General features: G+C 44.1%; 1 protein-coding gene across 13 annotated transcripts in view; it reads left to right on the top strand.

The window, feature by feature from the left end:
- Positions 1-20,266, top strand: part of Sipa1l1 (signal induced proliferation associated 1 like 1) — a 281,885-nt gene that overhangs the window by 179,196 nt on the left and 82,423 nt on the right. For all 13 annotated transcript variants that reach the window (XM_021202716.2, XM_029540740.1, XM_029540742.1 and 10 more), the window contains 2 exons: positions 7,573-7,703; positions 11,844-12,032. In XM_021202716.2, the coding sequence (XP_021058375.1) occupies positions 7,573-7,703; positions 11,844-12,032 (320 nt within the window). The remainder of the gene's footprint in view (positions 1-7,572; positions 7,704-11,843; positions 12,033-20,266) is intronic.

Here is a 20,266-nt window from a genome sequence, read left to right on the forward strand (position 1 = left end):
GGGTTTTCTGGTTGTCTGATCCTGTTTGCGACACAAGGTTCAAGTGTGACCTGAGTTCTTCCCCACAGCTCTGAGGGGGCTCTTGCTCCAGCGTGGCCTTCCCTAACTCAGAGCTAGCACTTGGAAAGTTGTCACTGTCGGGTGAAAGGGCAGAGAGCAGGGGACGCAGGAGAAGGCCTGACTTGTACCTCGGAAGCACCTCCTCCCTCTTCCCTCCTCCCTCCTCCCTCCTCCCTCCATAGTGCATACAACACTGTTTGCTTCCCTGTCCCCTTGAACACTGTTAGCCTTTCATCTTGTCCTGTCCAGGAAGGAGCCCTGCCTGTCCTCCAAGCCTTGCCATCTTCCGAGGCTCAGGCCCTCTCAGAACTCATTCAGTCACCAAGGTGTCCTTGTTTCATTAGGACACTATGGTTCTATTTTGCCACAACAATCGAAACACACCTCAGCAACCAGGACCACAAGTTAGACTGCTTAGAGAATGTCTTATAAGTGAATGTTTGATCCCAATGTGTATTTTGAGATGAGGGAGTTGGGTATTCTATGTAGCACTGGGTATGATGACTGAGAGGCCCCTGTGTATTTGGCTTTGTGCTATTATTCTGCAGACACCCAGTAATGAGTGACATTCCATTTCTTCTCTCTTCAGGAAATGAGACCACAAGTAGCTGTGTGGTTATTGTGGGTTTGTGAGAATGAACCAACCACCAATTGACCTCTGTATGAACAGGAACCCCTCACTGTGTCTGATTTTCACTATTGTGAACTCACATAGGCATGTGGATGGATTTGCTAAGGCTGAATTCTAGCATTGCCTTAGCTACTTTGAACTTTTTGTTTAACATGTAGTGGAATATAGTTTTTGAAAGATAATATTAGACATTTGCCAATAAAAACCTCATAATTCTGTAACTCATTTCCCCTTTATTGAGATAGTTTTACATTTTTACTGTTATCAATTTGATGGAGTTTATTAAAGTTAACATAACTTAATAATAAAATTTGTTTTTTTGTTGGCAGGTAAGGAGACTGTTGGGATGTGCTTAAGCAAATGCTATTTGCTTTCGGTTGTTTGTTTGGTTGATTAATGGATTGATTTTTGCAGTTCTAGGGATTGAACCCAAAGACTTGACATTCCTAGACAAGCACTCCTTCCTGTAAGATTTCTCTCCACTCCTTGAAAATGTTTTAAGTGGCAAACCTTGATTCAGCTTTTTTTCCACCTCTCAAGCCTCCCTCCCTCCCTCCCTCCCTCCCTCCCTCCCTCCTTCCCCTTCCCTTCTCTTTCCAGTCAGGGTTTCATTATCTAACCCAACTAGTAATTCTGTAGCCCCATGTCCCCAGGATTATGGCGTAGCCCACCATGCCTGCTGCCCCATCTTCAAGAGTTGCCTGTTGAGATGACTTGGAGCCTCCGAGGGCTGAGTACTTTATAGCTGTGGTGTTCACTCTTTCATGACAGAAATCACAGCCTCAGTGCGGTCTTTGGGACAGAACCCTGGCATGTGGCCAGCCCTGCACACATGTCCCCATTGGTTCCCTGCCCTTTCAGCTGAGGTACGGGTTTCTGTGGAAGGTCAACCCTTACAATTAGATACGCTCTTTGGGGATGAGACAGGGATTCTATGTGGCATGCTTCTCCAGAAGTTTCTTTAAACAGATGGCTTTTTAAAACCTCCTATCCTGCCAACTGAATTTTTATTTTAAAAGCAGCTGTTTTCTACCTCATTTCTGTTGCCGTTGTTTACAGTAGTCAGTTCTTCTACCATTGTCTTCTCCAACATTAATATCATTGAAAGAATAGAAAACACAGGAACGGATAGAACAGGAGTGAACGGCTTCAGGAAACCCATGCTTTGCTCAGGCGCCTTCCGAGTTTCATTCAGATTCTCTGGTGAATGAGAATACTAAAAGTTAGAGTGGATAGGGGTAAGCTGTCCTGACAGTAGCCTAGCTAGGAGCCCACCAGGCACTCTGTTTAATGAGATACTAAGTGTGGAGTGTGAGAAAGGGTGAGGTGAGTGCAATTCGGGCTTGTATGGTGGCCTGAGCCCTTGTCTCCTAGTAGGAACACTCACAGCTCTCCCCCCACCATGTCACTTACTGTCTTTTCTAAGGAAATGGGGGAGTTTCAGCTCTTTTTCTGTGGAGTCAGTTTGGGGGTAACTCTTAAGAGTTGAGTTACTATTTTTGTGGCTTTGACATGTGTTGCCATGCTGGTTCCTGAAGTGTTTGCTGTCAATCCACACTTCTGCTCCCAGTGTGAGGAAGCCCTCTACAAAGGGTTTCATTGTATTGTTGGTTTTTAAATCTCAGGAGTTGTTTGCAGTTGTGTTAGATAGAAGGTAGCTATTTTATTTAGTTTGTCATAACTTGTGGTTTTACTTTTTATTTTCCCTATTTAAAACTTTGAGTTGATGGTTATATGTAAATATTAAAGCCACAAATTATAGTTTTATAAATTATTGGGTGAAAGTTAAGATGTATCTTACCTGTTCCTAATTTTATTCAGTCTAAAGTCCACTGTCCATAAGAAGTGCTGACACCCAGACAACAACACAGAAGCCAGTACGAGCAGTCCTGATGGCTGCTTGAGGGCTAGGACCCTTGAGGGTCAACCTTCCTTTTCTCCTTTACAGTTAAAGTGCCTCGTGTGGCTTTTGTGACTGCACATGTATGTCCAGTAGCTTATAAAAGATGAAGTGACTGTATTTGACACAGTTACTGGAACTCTCAACCATTCACTTTTCTCTTTACTAATGTCAAATACTCATAATTGTGAATTTATTGACCTTAAATAAATCCATTTTATATGGAATGTCCCAGAATCAGTTGAATTCCTGAGTATTGTGTGTATCATTTTGTTATATTTCATAATCCATAAGAAAATGTTAGGGGCTCTGGGCATGACTCTGTAACCGATGTGTCTATTGTTAAGTTTGGCTCCCCAGAGACCATGTAAAGCATCAGTAGACGTGGTGGGCCTTGTGATCCCAGTCCAGAGACGTGGAGCCAGCAGATCTGCAGAGCAGGCTGACTAGCTAGACAAGCCAAGCAGCCAGCTCTTGGTACAACAAACCCTGCCTCAGTATGCCAGATGTTGAACAATCTTAGAGCCAGGATTGACCTTGAGCCTCCACACATACATGTGAGCATACCTCCACAAATGTACATACACCACATACATACACAAACAGATATATCTGTTAGAATGTTCACTGTGAAGATTGGGAGGAATCAGCATTATGGGATGACACTAATATGTCTCCTGTCAACATAGAAAACATTTTCATATCAGTGAGTAAGGCAGAACATGTGATTTAAGTAAATAGCACATCTCTCTGGCCACCAAATTTTGTGTAGCTATTTTTAATTTATAGAATTTTAGAGAGTGAGCTTTGATATCATTAGTGGATATGCTTGATTTGGTGCAGTGACTGTCCTGAAATCTCTAAAAGGAGAGAGATACCTTACTCTCATGGTTGATGTGAGTGCTTGGCGGAGAGCTTCGCTTTGGTGCGTTGCATCCCTGTAGTCTAAGGATCCACATGCTGGGCTGCTGCAGTCACTGCTGCCTGTACACTGTTACAGCACTTGCTGACGCTGTGCCACCCACGGAGCCATCTCCAGCAGCATTTCCAGTCATCCCCCCTCTCGTCTTCCAGCATGTTCTTTACCTGAACTCCCTGCTCGGTGTCCTCGATGGCTTCCCTTTCCCTTCCATTTTTCCAGCCCAGAAGAAAGGCAGAGCCCACTGGGAGTCTGACTGGGAAAGCTCCCTATTGTTCTAGCCAAGATGGAGGAAGATGGCTGATACAGAAGGGACGAAATTTTAATTATTTTCATTCTCGAGCAGAGGCAGGGATGCTGAGATGGAAGGACAGAGGCAGGTGTGTCCGTGTAAAATCTGACACATTTGTCTTAAGATCAAACTCTAAAATTCTTTGTATGGTGGCCTGGTGAACTAAGCTCTTCTCTCCTGGGGACAGTACATCACGTTAGGATTTTATACTGTGTGAATGTGTGTCATACTCAGGAAAGGTTTACTTCTGTCCCCATAGATCTGTAAGCAAAGAGAGGGACTTCACTAACCTGACCCTACCGTACTGTACAGTGAACTTGCAGAGTCTGATCCAGATAGAGTAAACATGACCTGGGGGAGCCAGACAGCCTCTCCAGGCTCTGATGCTGCTATGGAAATAATAGCTAGAATTCCTTGTTTTGTTTTGTGAAATTATGTCTATATGAAGAGATCTCTCCAGCCTATCAGACCAGAGAGGGGTGTTTTGGGAGATAGAGTCTGAGGAAAAAGTGTGTGCATTTAACTGACCAAAGTTTATCTCCTTACCTTGGGCTCAACTCTGAAGTAACGTGTGTGTGTGTGTGTGTGTGTGTGTGTGTGTGTGTGCCGGGGGGGGGAAAAGGGGGGATATGTACAAATATATGTCAGGTTTTAGTAGTACAAGAAAGAAATGTGTTTTTCATTTTTACTTTTTAGTTTTATTATAGCTTCATATAGGGTTTAGTTTATTTTTAGAATACTTTTATCTCCCAATAAACACTAAAATGACTTTAAATTTATGCTTTTTGTTTTATAATTTTTCTACACCTTTGTATTTGAGATGTATGAAAGACTTGTTTTCACTGATCTGTTGGGAATTGTTAATACTTTCCAAGTTTAACTTTAATGTGTGAACTCCCCCAGTGCACTCCAGCTTTCAACTGCTCTTTTAGAGGACACCTCAGGGGCACTCCAGGTGAGACCACATAAGATGGTGACATAGTCAAAGTGTGCTTGTGGGAGTTTGGACAACCGAAGAAATTTAATTGGCCCTCACACGTGAGAAGTCTGGGTCAAAGAATGACTCCAGCTAGTGACAACAGGTCATAAAGACCTGTCAGGGAGCCATGGACAGACAGTATGAGTCCATTTAAGCTTCATGGGGATGGGTCTGGTTTACATTTTAGGAGGGGTATCTCACTGCCCTGGGAACTTGGGGGATAGCAAATAAGGCAGACATGGGTAGAATGAGCATAGGGCGGAAGTTAGGGAGAGCCCGAGCAGACAGTTGAGAGACTCTGGCTGGACACAAGGGGCAGGCCTGGTCTCACCTGACAGTGGGTGAGAGCGGAAACTGTGCAGTTCCTTGTGCAGTGGAGAACTCAGAATGGACGGATTACCCAAGCATAAGAAATAGAACCAAGCAGGAACAACCAGAGTGGTCAAGGATGGTCAGAAGAAGGTGATTTCCTATTCAGGGGGTATGGATGTTCTTTCTTTCTTTTTTTTTTTTTTAAAAAAAAAAGACCATCTGGATTCGATGTTCCTGAGTTTGAACCAAATAAAAAAAGAAAAGTACTGTTTGTTCTCCTTCTGAGGCAGCCGGGTCGTGGAAGAGAGTTACAGGGCTCTAAACAGAAGTTTCCAGTGGGAAGATAGAGGTGGACTGTGGGAGCAGAGGAAGCATTAAAGATAACAGGAGGTGACAGAGCCATCTATGTGTTCCTAGAGGTGCAGAGTGATCCCAGGCCAGGATGGAGGGACGAGAGGCTTCAGGTTACAGAGAAAGGGAAGCTGAGGCTGGCTGAGGCAAATCTGTGCACATTAAGGTGGCGGGTGCTGAGTTTGCTTCTGAAATGCTTCTTTGCTTTCCTGTTTTCATGTTGACAACATTAGTGCTTGAGGCTGTGGGAGGAGGGAGCCCTGCAACTCAGAAAGCTGACCAGGGAAGCAAGGCTAAGGGACGAAGCATCAAGGCTAAGGTTACGGATAACAAATCTGGAGTGGTGTGTCCCCACCCACCTGAGACAAGTGAAGTGTGTATGAGCTGGAGTGTCTGGATGCAGCAGGAGTCCAGAGTGCGTGGCCCACATGCCCCTCTCACAGGCCCGCTCCTGCTCTGCACTGGGGACTGAACTGTCCTGAGGGTCTCTAGGTTGCTTGAGTAGGTGGTTCCGATGCTGTCTTGTTGTCCTTTAAGTTCTTGTTGGCTCTTTTATACTATTTCTGTCTCCCCACTTTCTGTTTTTTTCCTGTTGTCAGTTGTCCTATCACATTGCTGTCTGCATGCACGTCTGTACCAGCCCTACACCCTGGACTTTGTCAACACCGCGACTTAGCTGTCACCTCTCTGAAATAAAGCTGTGGGCTGGAAGACCAGACAACCAAGCTTGTTAGAATTGTGTGCAAAGTAAGAGTAACTATCGTGTGAGCGTGCGTCTCATGTGCTGTGCTTTGAGGGTGTACGTGAGTGTTTGGATCCTGTGCTGTTTATTGGCTTGTTTTTCAATTGTTCATGTATGAAATGCTTGTTGCCTGTATTACCATTGTGTTGTCTTATTTTGAATTTCCATGGATTATAATATTCTTAGAGCCTGCGATGTTTTTGAGTCTATCTTTTATAATTGTATATTAGTATTTATTTGTAAAGTGTTTTCATGAGCATTTCCTAAATTTTAAAAGCATATAACTAGATATGCTAAATTACTTATTATTCTCATGGATTTTCAAATATTTATATATTTTATATTGAAATAACATGTTTTCAAATATACATTTTATATGCCAATACTGTACCATGTCATGACTTACATAGTCATGTCATGTGTAGATCACATAGAACAACTTAAAGCAAAATGTTTTGGGAGTTTATAAAGTAAGTTATCTGCTTGTCATATATTTTTGTGTTGTATGGATTTTCCCATCTGTGAACATTTCATGTTGTATATCAACAGTTTTAAGCCTTAGAGGTATATATTCAAGTACCAGTAAGTATCAGTTTTATTATTTTCTATAAATCCTTTCAGTGCTAAGGATTGACTCTAACTTCATGTATACTAGGCAATCACCCCATCATTGATCTGCACCTCTCCACTAACAGTTAACTTAGCTTTGATGTCCACCCTCTTGTCAGAAGGAAATGTCCTATATCCAACCCTACCCCTTACAAACCCCAACAAGGCCATGCTAAAGCTTGGGGCCTTGAACAGTTGAGAGGGTACACTGTACTCTCTTGGGTATGTGACCACAGTTTGTCTAATTCCATGGAAATTGTTGATAAGGCTAAGAGCCCTCAGTCCAGCCTCCTACATCCCAGGCCACTGTGAAGCCTGTCCCTCTGAGCTCCTCTGCCTGGAAACAGAGGACTGCTCAGTCTCTGCTTTCTGACATCTCTGTAACCTGGAAGAAGTCCCTCTCCTCAAACTCTATTGTATGTCTACGTAAAACATAAAAAGCCCTATCACAGGGTACATAGGAACTGTAGCCTGTGAAAACGGTGGGGCATGGAGAGAGCACATTAAACACCTAGACTAGTGCGCTGTAGAGCAGGCAGAACCCATCGGGCAGAACCCGTCTCTGGGTTGTCCTCCCAGCCAGCGTGTGTAGCTCAGTGTTTATGGCTCAGTATTTATAGCTCAGTGTTTATAGCTCGGTGAAGGATGTTAGGATTTGTTAAACATACATATACCTTACCAGTAATTTCTGGGAAGTGATCTTGAACCCAAAGAGAATATGATGTTTTGCAGTGTCAGATGAATTTTCTAATTTTGTTTTATCTTGTTTTACCTAAGAACACTGGAACTATTTTGGGGCTGATGAGAACCTCGGTCCAGTGGCTGTGAGCATTCGAAGGGAAAAACCAGAAGACATGAAGGAAAACGGATCTCCATACAACTACCGAATAATATTTAGGACTAGTGAGGTAAGTGGCAGGTGAACAGGCGTGAGGGGCTAGAGCAGAAGCAGTCGCTAGGGATTGGAGTCACGGAGAAGGTCATGGAGTCTTTGGAACAAAGGAGAAAGGCTGGGGAGATAGTTGAGTTCATAAAGTGCTGGCTAAGACTTGAGATCAGTCCCCAGCACCTGTGTATTTAAAGTTGTCATGGTAGCATGTGCTTGAAATGAGGCAGAGATGGGCAGATCCCTGGAGCGTTCTAGCTAGACAGCTGAGCCTGCTTGGCAAGTTCCTGGGCAACCATGTTACTTTTTTTTTTTTAAGTATGGATAGGGGCTGGAGAGATGGCTCAGTGGTTAAGAGCACTGACTGCTTCTTCTGAACGTCCTGAGATCAAATCCCAGCAACCACATGGTGGCTCACAACCATCCATAATGAGGCCTGATGCCCTCTTCTGGTGTGTCTGAAGACAGCTACAGTGTACTTACATATAATAAATAAATAAGTTTTTTTTTTTAAATGTGTGGATAACATCTGAGGGTCTGAGGGCAGATACCTGAGATGACCTTTGACCTTTGCACATATGTACATGGTAATACTTGGAAGAGGGATCTGTTCTTTGGGTAGGGATGCCTGGGAAAGGTGTTGCCTATGCCTGGCATTTTGGCCTAGCTCGCAGTAAGAGTGCAGTGAAGGGGTGGGGATTCCCGTGCACAGAAGGACAGGTCCTGAGGAAACTAGAACCCTTCAGAGTCACAGATGAGTACTCAAGAGTACCTCAAGGTGCCAGAGCTCTCACAGGTGAGAGAGAACACCGCAGGCTTCTTCATTCAGCCTTCCCCACTACTGCGTAGACATTTACCGATCCAAGAAGTTTCTTCCCCTTCACTGTTCCGTGTGCGTACTCTCCAAGGCCTAGAACACAGTTATTAGAACCAGAAAACAATCTATTTATGAGTGAACTGGCTCTCTGGGGTCTTCAGATACTTGGATTATTACTTTATTTACACATTGTGAGCTTGTGTGTGTCAGGGGAGTTTAGAGGACAGCTTGTGGGCATTGGCTCTGCTCTTCACCATGTACGTTCTGGACACCAAACTCGGATTATAAATCTTGGCAGGAAGTGCCTCTCTACGGAGCCCACTCTGACCTGTCAGAACTCTTTAGGGATTGAATATGTGAACTTTTATTTTAAGATAAAGTTCAAGTTTTTAAGAAAGGGAAAATAGAATAGCTTATAAAACACTTAAATCAGAAACCCATGTGGACAATTCGGAGGGTGTGAGGCCTTTGCCTTTTCTTTCTAAGCATGTATATAATGATTTCAACTATCAGTGTATTGCCTCAGCCCCTAATTCATTTTAGGATTGTTCCTATAGGTCAATGCCTGATACCCCTGAGGTCAAGAAAATAATGGTTTTGAAATTAGTTTAAATAGAGTGTTTGGTTGTATTTCCCTCATTGGATGCAGGGCAAGTTTCCGGGGTTGGCTTCCCTTCCTAATTGTTTTTGAGCATGAACTCTCAGGAAATTAAAAGGTTTTGAAGGCAACACTCTTACATCTGATGTGGTGTTTGTAGTGGCAGGGAGGAGTGGCGAGCCTGCTGGTGTTCTCGGGGTGTTCTCCTGTCAGAGCTGATGGGCTCGGAGGCAGCACTCTCCTCCCAGATCTACCAGACTTCTCAAACCACCCTTGTCTAATTTCCAGTTGGGTTTCTGTTGCTGTCTTTATTCACTCTGGGAGCTCCCCCACCCCTGTGTGTGGCATCCCCNAACACACCCGTGCACACACACAGTCACACACTTCCTGTGTGTGGCATCCCCCAACACACCCGTGCACACACACAGTCACACACTTCCAGTTGATGCTCCATCTTAGCTTTCCTTTCTTTGTGAAGTTGCTTGGCCTTTACCATAGTCTTGTCCTGTGTTGAGCAGAGATGGGTCTTCTCTCTGTAGTACCCTTTGCCCTCAGACCCTGCACCGATGCCCCTCATCTTGCCTGGCAGGCCTCTCCCCCGTCCAGGGATCCCTTCTGCCCCGCACAGTATAGCAGTCTCTGAATCCGAGTGGCTCTGGTTTTTCCCTTCTGCTTTTTGTCCCCTCTCTGTCTCTGCCTCAGTCACGGGCCTAGCCTTCTTCCGGGCCTCATCGAGCCAGGCCTTTCCCTTGGTCTTTGGCTGAAAAGCCCAAGTGCCGCACTGTTCCAGCGTAAACCATGGAGAACCATTCCACTCGCTATTTAGGGTCAAATTAATAACCTTCAGTCCCTGGCTATGTCTGCAATACTGTTTGTTTGGGTCAGAAACCCTGGTATCACACTTGACTCTTCTCATTCCTGCCACAAAATTAGTCTGCCACAACCTTTGTAATCTCGTCTTCAAATACTATGTGTCTGGAATTAGCACTTCCATCCCCAAGGCTTAGGCCTAGTCCAGCATCTTTCCATCCGGCAGAGAATCTCTCTAAATGCAAGCCAGATCTTCTCATTCTTCCTTGAGAATCCTTTAGCCTTCTCCATCCTGAATAGAGCCAGCCTAGGAGTCAGTGTACCTGCTGAGGTGCCCTACCCCATCCTATAACTCCCCAGGTTCCATCCTTCCCAGCCACATTGGCCTTCTCCCCCCTGGCTGTTTTGCTTCTCCCATGGTGTCAGCCTCCTCAGCAGTTCCCAGGCTTCCAGAATTCTCTGACTCATGCTCATATATAAGCCACAGGGCCCTCTGCTGACACAGATCTGAATTTTCTGCTCTCTCCCATTGAATTCTAATCTCTGATTCCATGTCTTTTCGCTAAGACTTAACACAGCTTTACCTACTGTTCTTACTGTGTTGTTTGTTTTCTGTCTCTCCCATTAGAATGTAAGCCTCATGAGAAAGGGGGCTTTGATGAGTTCATGGCTATACTATGAAATAGTCTCTGCTGGGTGAGGGGCAGAGGAGCACAGCTTCTGATTCTTGAGTTCCATCTTATTCTTGACTTGATTTCTCCAAGTGTGCCTGTCATTTCTTCTGGAAACCTGATGAGGCTGCACAGTGGATCAGGGGTGCAAAGTGCTGTCCCGTCTCCCTCGGTCAGCCGCAGCAGGTCTGCGTTCCCACTCAGGCTCTGACTTCTTTATCTGTAGCTTTGCTCATGTTCCCTTTGCTGGTTTCTTTTTGTAGAAATGTTCCTTCATTCTTTAACACATTATCTGAGGTCACCTCTTCTATTAAGGGTTTTCCTAGAAGCCTGGGCCACTGTCATTCCGTTTCTGTCTCTGCATTGTCTTGTGTTCTTTAATGACCAGTCTTCCCTAGGTTCATGTTTGTGTTTCTCATCTCTCCCTGATACTGCCACAGACATTCCCAGACGTGTATGCGGCCATCACCTTACAGCTTTGTGTTTAGTGGAATCTCCTCCGTGTTTCACTTCTTAGACTGCCAAATAGTAACTAAATTCACAGTTTTGCCACATAGACTTTTTGCAAATCAAGACCCCTTTAGGCTTCATGTCCTGCTTTATGTTTCTCTAGCAGATCACTATTATAGAGAGCATTACTGCTCGAGTTAATATTTGATAATAGCCAGAGTGTTTTAAGAAAGGAGAAGTCATTTCCAGTGCTGTTGACTGCAGTCATTGCTCTTAGATGATATGAGCAGCTTACGATTTTCAGTTAGGGAATATAAAGCCGCCGCTGCCGCCGCCTCCTCCGCCTCCTTCTCTTCTTCCTTCTCTTCCTCTTCCTCCTCCTCCTCTTCCTCCTTCTCCTCCTCCTCCCCCCCCTTTCATCATTTAAAAAGTATACCAACCACATTCTCAGTGTTCTTTCAGTGTTTCCCTGGGATGCCTCTCCCTTCCTCAGTGTACTGCCTGGCACGATAGAGTGATGCAAAGACCTTGAGCTCACTGATCACTATGAGGGCAGGCTTCCTTTGTCACTTAGGTATATAGCTCAGTACTATAATAAACATGTTGTTGTGAGTTCTTACAAGTGCGTTGGCTGCAGTTTTCAGGTATAGAGCATCCTGTATTATGTCTCCCCCATGTACCACCTCACTGACTTGATCAATCACCAGCCATTGCTTAGCTTGGGACAGAGCTACTGTCTCGGCTTCCGGAGCCTAGTACATACTCAGTGTTTCATGCTGTTGTGAAGCCTCACCATAGCCCTTCTCTCTCTTGTAGCTCATGACACTGCGAGGGTCTGTCCTGGAGGATGCCATTCCCTCCACGGCCAAGCACTCAACAGCCAGGGGATTGCCTCTGAAAGAGGTGCTGGAACACGTGATCCCAGAGCTCAACGTGCAGTGCCTGCGCTTGGCCTTCAACACACCCAAAGTCACAGAGCAACTCATGAAACTGGACGAGCAAGGGGTAGGTGTGCAGTCCCTGCTGCTTGGGCTTCCTTCTGGGCTTCCAGTACAGACCGTGATGGTTCTTCCTAGGTGGCAGAACTGTCCCGTTTATTGTAAAGGATATTCTTTGTGATTGTTCATCTGACCATCTCTGATTTGATTTCTCTATGACAAAGCTGATAGAGGGCTTTATCTGTCTTCTGCTCTTTCTGTGGTCACTGGCACATGCAATGGATTTCTGAGTATGTAGGGGTAAGACATAGTATTAACTGTAATAGTAAGTATAATGATGGTATTACATTACTAATACTTAGAATGAGAATGGCAAGTTTTGCTGAATGTGTTCACCAGATGCTGTCCGGGGACTTTAAAATATGTTACCTCATTTTATCTTCCAACCTTGAGAGAATGGTACTGTTCCCATCCCCATTTTAGAGAAAAGGGATCGGAGGCATAGAGAAATTACATAATACATTCAGTGTCTCACTTTATAAGTTAGAGACCCAGGATTTGCACAGTCACCTGACTCCAAGCATGTGCTGTTAGCTGTTAGCCGCACCAACCCTAAAAGCTTAGCCTTAAGAAAGCCTGCTTTTTAATACTGCAGAGGTGCCTTTTACCCAGGACTGTGGGAATTAAAACTAGGGAGTGAGTCAGCAGCTTTGTCAAAATGCTCAGGGTTGCGGCCTCCATTTCTGTGTTCCCGACCACGATGTCCCTTGATCAAGGTGCTTGGGTGAGTAGATGCCTGTGTAGAGAAAGGAAGGGGTTGCTGTGACTGGAAACCACTGTCATTCGGCAGTGCAAGTGCATTCTTCTTGGAGTGATTGAACACACGCCTTGTAGACATTCTGCCTATGTACCCTTACTCGGAACTTCTTCAGTGTTTAAGCCGTTGGCACCCTAGTAATGAGTAAAAGTAGCCTGAACAGTGCATGTAAAATGTAACCGGGTATGACGTCATTTGTGAACAAAATTTTATCTATGTTTCATTAACCCCAAATTCTGATTTTTACTAAACTAAAATGAACACCTCCTCCCAAAAATTAGTGTCATGGTCTTTTAAGTCTTTCCCTCCATTTGCTGGACATATAAGGTGAACTAGATGTTGGTAGAGCTTCCTGAATCCTCCTCCTTCTGTCACGCTTACACAGTGCATCATAGCTAATGTCCCTTCCTTGTAAATACACAAAGAATTTTGGGAGTGTCCGTTTGTCTGTGCTGCATGTAGCTTTGACACACTGCACACTTCAGAAGGTGACTGCGTGAGCTGGAGTGCTCGGGATTGTCTTCCAGCATGCACTCTGAACATCAGTACAGGAGGAGGACGTGGGGTGGCCAGTCGGCTTTATTAGTTCAGTCATTTCAATTATTGTGCTTACCCAGGAGGGAGAAACCCGCTCAGGCGTTGATAACACGGTCTTATACTTAACATTCTCAATCTCTACAGAACAGATTGCTTCATATAAAGATGGTGTTTTATTGCCAGTTCCCTTGTTTTAAACATATTAAATTTAAAAATTCATGCTCCAGTTGTGCATTTTTATGGGACGTCTGGCACATTTTGTGTCCTCTTAGTGATTGCAGTGTAGGGGCCGCAGATGGTTGTGATCCATGATGAGCAGTTCATAGTCCCTCCAATGCAGGAGCATAACAGGAACTCCATGATGAGTTTAACTCAGTTACATTTGTTTAATTCACAGAATTGGCCATTATTCTCTAATTATCGCTTCCCTATTTTTGGTTACTAAAATAATTTCTTCCTTAATAAATTATTAATTATGATATATGGTAATTGTTTTATTTGGTTAAATATTACAATATGGCTGCCAGTAGATCTAACTGGCTTTATTTTGAAAAAGATAATCTTAAATACATTATTCCATAATAGAATTTTACTGTAAGCAGCCATTTGCCAGGCAATGGGACCTAGCAGTTAAAGCATGGCATTCTATGTGAACTGCCAGCCATGGTGGTGCCTACTTCTCATGCGAGGCGGGAATGCCTTGGGTTCTTTTGAAATATGCACTTTGAAAAGAAATTCACTGGGCACACACCTTTAATTCCATCGCTTGGGAGGCAGAGGCAGATGGATCTCTGTGAGTTCAAGGACAGCCAGAGCTACACAGAGAAATCTCATCTTAGACCACCCTCCCACCCCTCCCCCATACCACCAATTTAAAAAAAAAAAAAAAAAAAGAAGAAGAAGAAGAAATGAAAGAAAAGGAAATGTATGCACGTACGGTGCATTGCACATACTTATTGTAACATTTCTGGTTTCTGTCGTTCTTTTGTTTTCTTTTCTTTTCTTTTCTTTTCTTTTCTTTTCTTTTCTTTTCTTTTCTTTTCTTTTCTTTTTAACTCAGGCGTTCTGTGTATCCAAGCATTAGATTCTCAGTGTGCTACCAGGAAACTGAACTTACTAAAGGAACTTTGCAGTCTTACTATATTATCTTTTCTACCCTTATTAAACTCCTAGAAAAAGAACACAAAACAGTTGTCTACTATATTTGGCCTTTTGTGCTTGATTCTGTTATGAGTACAGAAAGCAAAAATGAAATAAGCAGATTTTTTGTAAGGTGTACCACAGCATGCTGCCCGCACATCTGTCACTTGCCTGTCATTTGACTGAGAGTTGGTGCATGCCGGAGTTGAGACTCTTGAGGAAGCTCATTTTGAGAAGTGAGTGAATGCGCTGTGCTTGCCCAGGCTTGCCCATTCTCCTTACTCTTTGATGCCGCCTTAGCGCATTTTGAACGGCTGTTTTAATTCTGTTGTTCTGTGAAGTGAGAAGCTGTAAACCAGTAGGCAAGGGTTTCACACTGGCTGCAGTTTATTAGGGCTCTGAAATCTTGTTTTAACTTTGGATTTAGTTTACCTGCCTTATTTGTCAGGTCTCTACCACCCCTTGGAGGGCATCTGTAGGATAGAGGCAGACGAGACAGCATGCATTGCACTTTACTGCATTCTGATCGCTTTTCTGACATCATCTGATGTCATCCTCAGTGTCCCTGCGCCATTTGCTCCGGGCATTAGCTTGTTTTATGTTCAGAGCAACTGAGGTCCCAGACATTTCAGGCATGTTCTGTCCTCTCACCTCTTCCTAGGGCTGGACACTAGCTACAAATCTGTATAAATACTGCCTTTAAAGAATTGCAATGTTTCCTTTTTCTTGTCTCGAAAATACTCTTCCCTAAAGGGAACTGTGAAGTGCAAGGACTTTCACTATTCTGTGAGCTTTAAAATTGTTTGGCCACTTGAGGTACTTTTCAATTATGTCAGTCTTGTCTCCAGCAGTCAGTCAAATCCACCAGGGCCTCATCTATTTTTTGCATGGGGAATGATATATTGTGTCATGTCCTGTTTTCAAGAGCTGATAAATGTGTAACACTCAAGGCATTTGAAAAAGAGTCAAGGACTCTTAGATACTATTGATGGTAATAAAATGGTTACTTGTTATTTAAATGCATTGTCCCGGTTCATCTTTGTAAGGTCCAATGGGAGCACTCCTATTAAAAGTAAAATATTGTACTCTACAAGTAAATGCAAGTGGAGCAACTCCACACACACTCCTCATAGATTGATAAAGACTGTGGGAAATAAATAAAACACAGCTCATACCCATGAAAGAGACAACGCCATACAGTGTACTGTAACAGATGTCGAGCTTAACGTAATGAACTTAAGATAACTGCAAACAGAGAGACCAATGGGCGTGAGTCAGGATCGGCTGACAGGATCAGAATGTAGTGTCCCTTGGAGGGCAGAAGGACATGATCAGATGTTCCAGACCAGAATCAGTAGGAACAAAGTCAAAGGAAAGGCTCCATGTGTTCAGAGCAGCAAGCAGGGTCACCGAGCAAACAGTGACTAAGGCAGGTACTGTATGGAATGATTTACATGAGTTATCCAGGCACACAGACTTCATAGCCCACATTCCTGACCCCTGTGCTGTATGCCCCATTCTACTCCTCCTAGAATGATGATCCAGATCTTAGAGGCTTCAGCACCCAGCATGCAGTAATGTGTTAAACCCAAATAGAGTAGAGTAGGGCTGGCTTACGCAGTCAGGAGCTCGCTTGCCAGTTTGTAGTAGAGAGAATCAATAGTTCTGCTTCATTAGGAAAGTCAAGTCTCATTGGTAGTGATTTTGACTGAATGAATATTCATTTTAAAAGGTGTTCATTAAGAATATGAAAATGAAGATATGTTGTTTTTCAGTTTTTAAAGCGATTACTTTTCTAGTTGAAGTTAAAGAGGAAGCATAACCATTGTGTGGGACACCTGTGGCACCTGATAAAAATGGCTGTCAGGCAGAGGCAGTGCCTGCTTCATAATGAATAGCACTGCTCCTTGGATAGGTATGACTTCTCCTGATCACCGCCATGGTGCATTGTTTTATTGTGAAGCTAAATGACTGGCCACTGTCATCTTTATTCAGGCAGCCTATTTTGAAAAAATGACCCATACGGAAAACATTGTATCTAAAACCAATTTTCTGTGAATGACACTTTGGCAGAACAGTGACACTCCTAGAATTTAAACCTTTTAGATTATGAGAGTACCCAGTGCCACCCAGAAGGTATCAGGTGACTCCTGGACCTGGGTGAGCATTCTTAGGAATTGCACCCGTCAGCCATCAGGACAGTGCTGCTGCGTGTTCTGTGCCACCTGTCCATGCCTGCCTGCCTGAGGCAATGACAAGATAGCATCGGAAACCGAGGCTGTGTCAAGAAGGCAGTTTGCAGTGATGAAGGCCAGAAAGACTTAAGTCACAGGCAGTAAGGGCTCCTGCAAAGTCTGTCGAGTGGCTGGCTGGTGGACAGACAGTTAACTGTTCTTGGTTTTAAATTATGGGTTATCTTTGAAATTCAGCCCTCAAGTGAAAATTTAGGCCTTCTCTCCCATGTGATCGGTGTGATGCCTTCAGACAGTCCGAAGCCTAAGTAATGTGGCCGTGCTTCCTTGAGAATCTCCATTCTCCCGCTTCTATCCCCATCTGTTCCACCCATCACAGAAGCGTGCCATGGTCCCTGAAGCACAGCATTACTGTGGTTTACTTTCATGTTTCCTTGGTGTGTTTTATAGACCTTCCCATGCATGCAGAGGTCTAGTCATGTAACTGCCTGATTCTCTGTTGTGTGGCTCTGCCACTGAGGAGGTAGTAACTTCAGCTTCCTCTCTGAGGAACAGTGGGGTGATTTCAGTCTTTTACGAACTAGGCCTGAAGAAGACTTTCTCCTATGTAATGGAAAGCCATCTCGATGTCAAGTTAGATGTATTTATTATTAGCTCAACACCTCCAGATGAAGCTTTTCATTTTTGGAGATTTTTTCACAATATACCTTAGAATAAGATTATGTGTTTAGAATATTTTATTTACATTATGCCAAAGATAAAAATAGATTAGCATAGACTCTGTACAAGTATACATAATTTTGAAATTTGTCAAAACAAAACAAAACAAAACACTTTCCCACCCAACCTAATAGCTATGTTTTTTTCTCTCCTTCCTCCCTTCCTTCTTTTGCATTCAGTTTTTGTTTGTAATTCCCAATGAGAATAAAATTTAAGTCTTGCATTTTTAGAAATTTCAGTAGTGATGTTTTCTCAGTCTATGCCAGGAAGACAATAAAGATTTTCATCTTTAGGAGGAAGTCGGAGAGTTCTGTTTATGAAGGCCAAACCAAAATGAACACTGTCCAAAAATCCTCATTCCCCATATGCAGAAAGCTCCTTGTAGAGGAGCTGCTTCCTCTTAGACCCCCCCCCCCCCGCCCCCGGAATAACCAGGGAACCCAGCGGGAGAGCATTTTTTGAAAACAGGTTGAGAGTCTTGCTTCTGAAAAGGTAGAAGAAGGCCTCCCACTCTTTCTGCTCACTACAGCCAACAGTCTTGGACATTATATATAATGAAGACAGAAAAACAAAGTTGGAAGGTAGATGGGAGATGGGAGGGAGGCGGGAGGTGGACTGGCTATGGATGGCACACTGATGAGGTTCTGGCTTTTCTTTTGGGCTCCCAGTTTGGTTTTGGAAGAGGACAAAACACTGTCGAGTCCTGACAAGCACGGACAAAACTTTTAAAATATTTTAAAAATAAAGCAGTAAAAGCATAAACGGAAGCACCTCCCTGTGCTTAGGTGGCTCTGCTGGAGGGGACAGGCTGGGAGCTGGACTTGCATCTCCGGCCCTGTTCCTCACATGGTGGCAGCAGACACCAGGTATTTAGGAGGTCTCTTCAAGGCTTACCTGCACTGCCCTGAAGCCACATGGGGGCTAAGAATGGTGTTCTTCTGCTCCCCCTCCGCAAGCCACAGCATCATCTTTGGACGCCCTAGTAGGCTGCTAGGACTTCCCTGTCCATCAGTGATTAGCCTTGTCCTCGGATGGCAGGAGGGGCAGGAGAGGAGCAGTCATCAGAGTCTTCTGTGGATGAGGCCATGGCTAACCTTGTTCTCCTAACAAACACCTCACACCTTGAGCCATGGTAGAGTCTGGTGCCACTGGGGTGATGTCACCATTGGCCCTCAGCAAGACGACAGGAAGCAAGAGTCTAGAGACTTTGGGGAACTTATGTCCCATGCTTTGAGAACTGACACAGTGAAGAACTCTTAACATGTCATACCTCATAAACATCTAGATTAAACATTTAATTCTAAAGGTTTATAAAAACTGGGTTGTCCTTGTGGGGCTGGTCACCCCAATGTTCTTACGGCCCTCTCTGGGAAGATGGGTGAAATGCAAGACTTGATAAGATGTGCCTGAGAGCCATATTACTGAGATGTAAAGGGCTGGTCCTGAGCTCCAGCTGGACCCTCTTCCCAGGAATGCAGGAGTTCCTGAGTCAGGTTGTACTGCTTCACTAAGTGCCCAGAAAAAAAACCCTTTCATATCACAGAGGTCTTTTTTGGGTTTTGGAATATTTCAGTAGACTACTGATTGAGTGACTGTATTTAAGAATGTTCAGGTTGTATCTGCTTCTTGATTCTGTGTGGAAGTGCCTACTTTATGAAAGGAGGGAGGCTGGTTCCAATCAGTGGGCTTACCAGGGCTTCTGCTGGTAGTTGAAAATGGCTTCAGTTTGCTGGTGTTCAGCTTTTGTTGGACTGTGGTGTGTGTGTGTGTGTGTGTGTGTGTGTGTGTGTGTGTGTGCCTATTAGTGAGGCCTGGTGCTGCATGCCTTTAGTCATAGCTCTCAGGAAGCAGAGGCAGGTGGATTTCTATGAGTTTGAGGCCAGTTTCATCTATAAAGTGAGTTCCGGGTCAGTACTACATAGGAGCCCTATCTCAAAATACAAACAATCCAGAAAGTAAACATTTGCTGGGTGACCAGACACTTGGATCAGGGCCCCGTAGGAGCAGCTTGCCTGAGGCACAGAACTGTATTCCATTACTAAAAAGCCCAGGCATACTTAGCAACAAAATTGACACTGCATAGACCCTGCCTGTGTCCAGGGTGGTACTCAGTTCATTGTTACTGTTTTGAACTTTATATATTAAATACTGTATATTCACATTCAAAGCCCACACAGCTATGTGTGACTCTCAAAGCAAACATCCATTTCATAGAACATGCCTGCAATCGCATGGTGCTCACAGATTGACGCTGATGCTAGCGCAGGTGACACTGGTACCCTGCCCCTTCTCTGGGCACGTTTGTGTTATGAATACCAGCAGGAAACATAGTCACTAGCTAAGGATTTGAGGAGTCTTGAGTTCGGAGAATGCCGCCTACACTTAATTTCATTGGAGCAGAAATTAAGTTTATAGTCATTTTGTCAGTTTCAGAGAATAGAGCAGGTGACATCTGGCAGTTTTAAACTGAAGAAAATGTGACACTCTAGCAGATTTCTTAATCCTCTTATAAAACACTGTTCCTTTCAAACCAGCGAAACTAGAAACCAGCTGGTAGTCTTCAGAAGTGACCATGGCATGCTCTCAGTGACAGAAGGGGCACATTGTGTCCTCCTGGAGCCTGCCTGTCTGGTGCTTTCAGTCTCCTTCCTTATCTTATTCCACAGTAGACTCTTTAACATGATAAATGAATCCTGTTGAATTTTGCAGTGAAACCTTAGGCCTGTAAGAGATTCTTTAAAATAACCTACAAACTAGAAGGGAAAAAGTGCTTCCCATTGAGCAGGGTGACTTGTATTTGTGGCCTGAGCAGGCTGATCTGGGAGGTGGAGCCAGACAGCACAGAGCTCAAAGCTCCCTCCTGTCTCCAGATCACTATCTCTTTGATGGTTCAGC

This window comes from Mus pahari, chromosome 7, assembly GCF_900095145.1.
Source record: "Mus pahari chromosome 7, PAHARI_EIJ_v1.1, whole genome shotgun sequence".
NCBI lineage: Eukaryota > Metazoa > Chordata > Mammalia > Rodentia > Muridae > Mus > Mus pahari.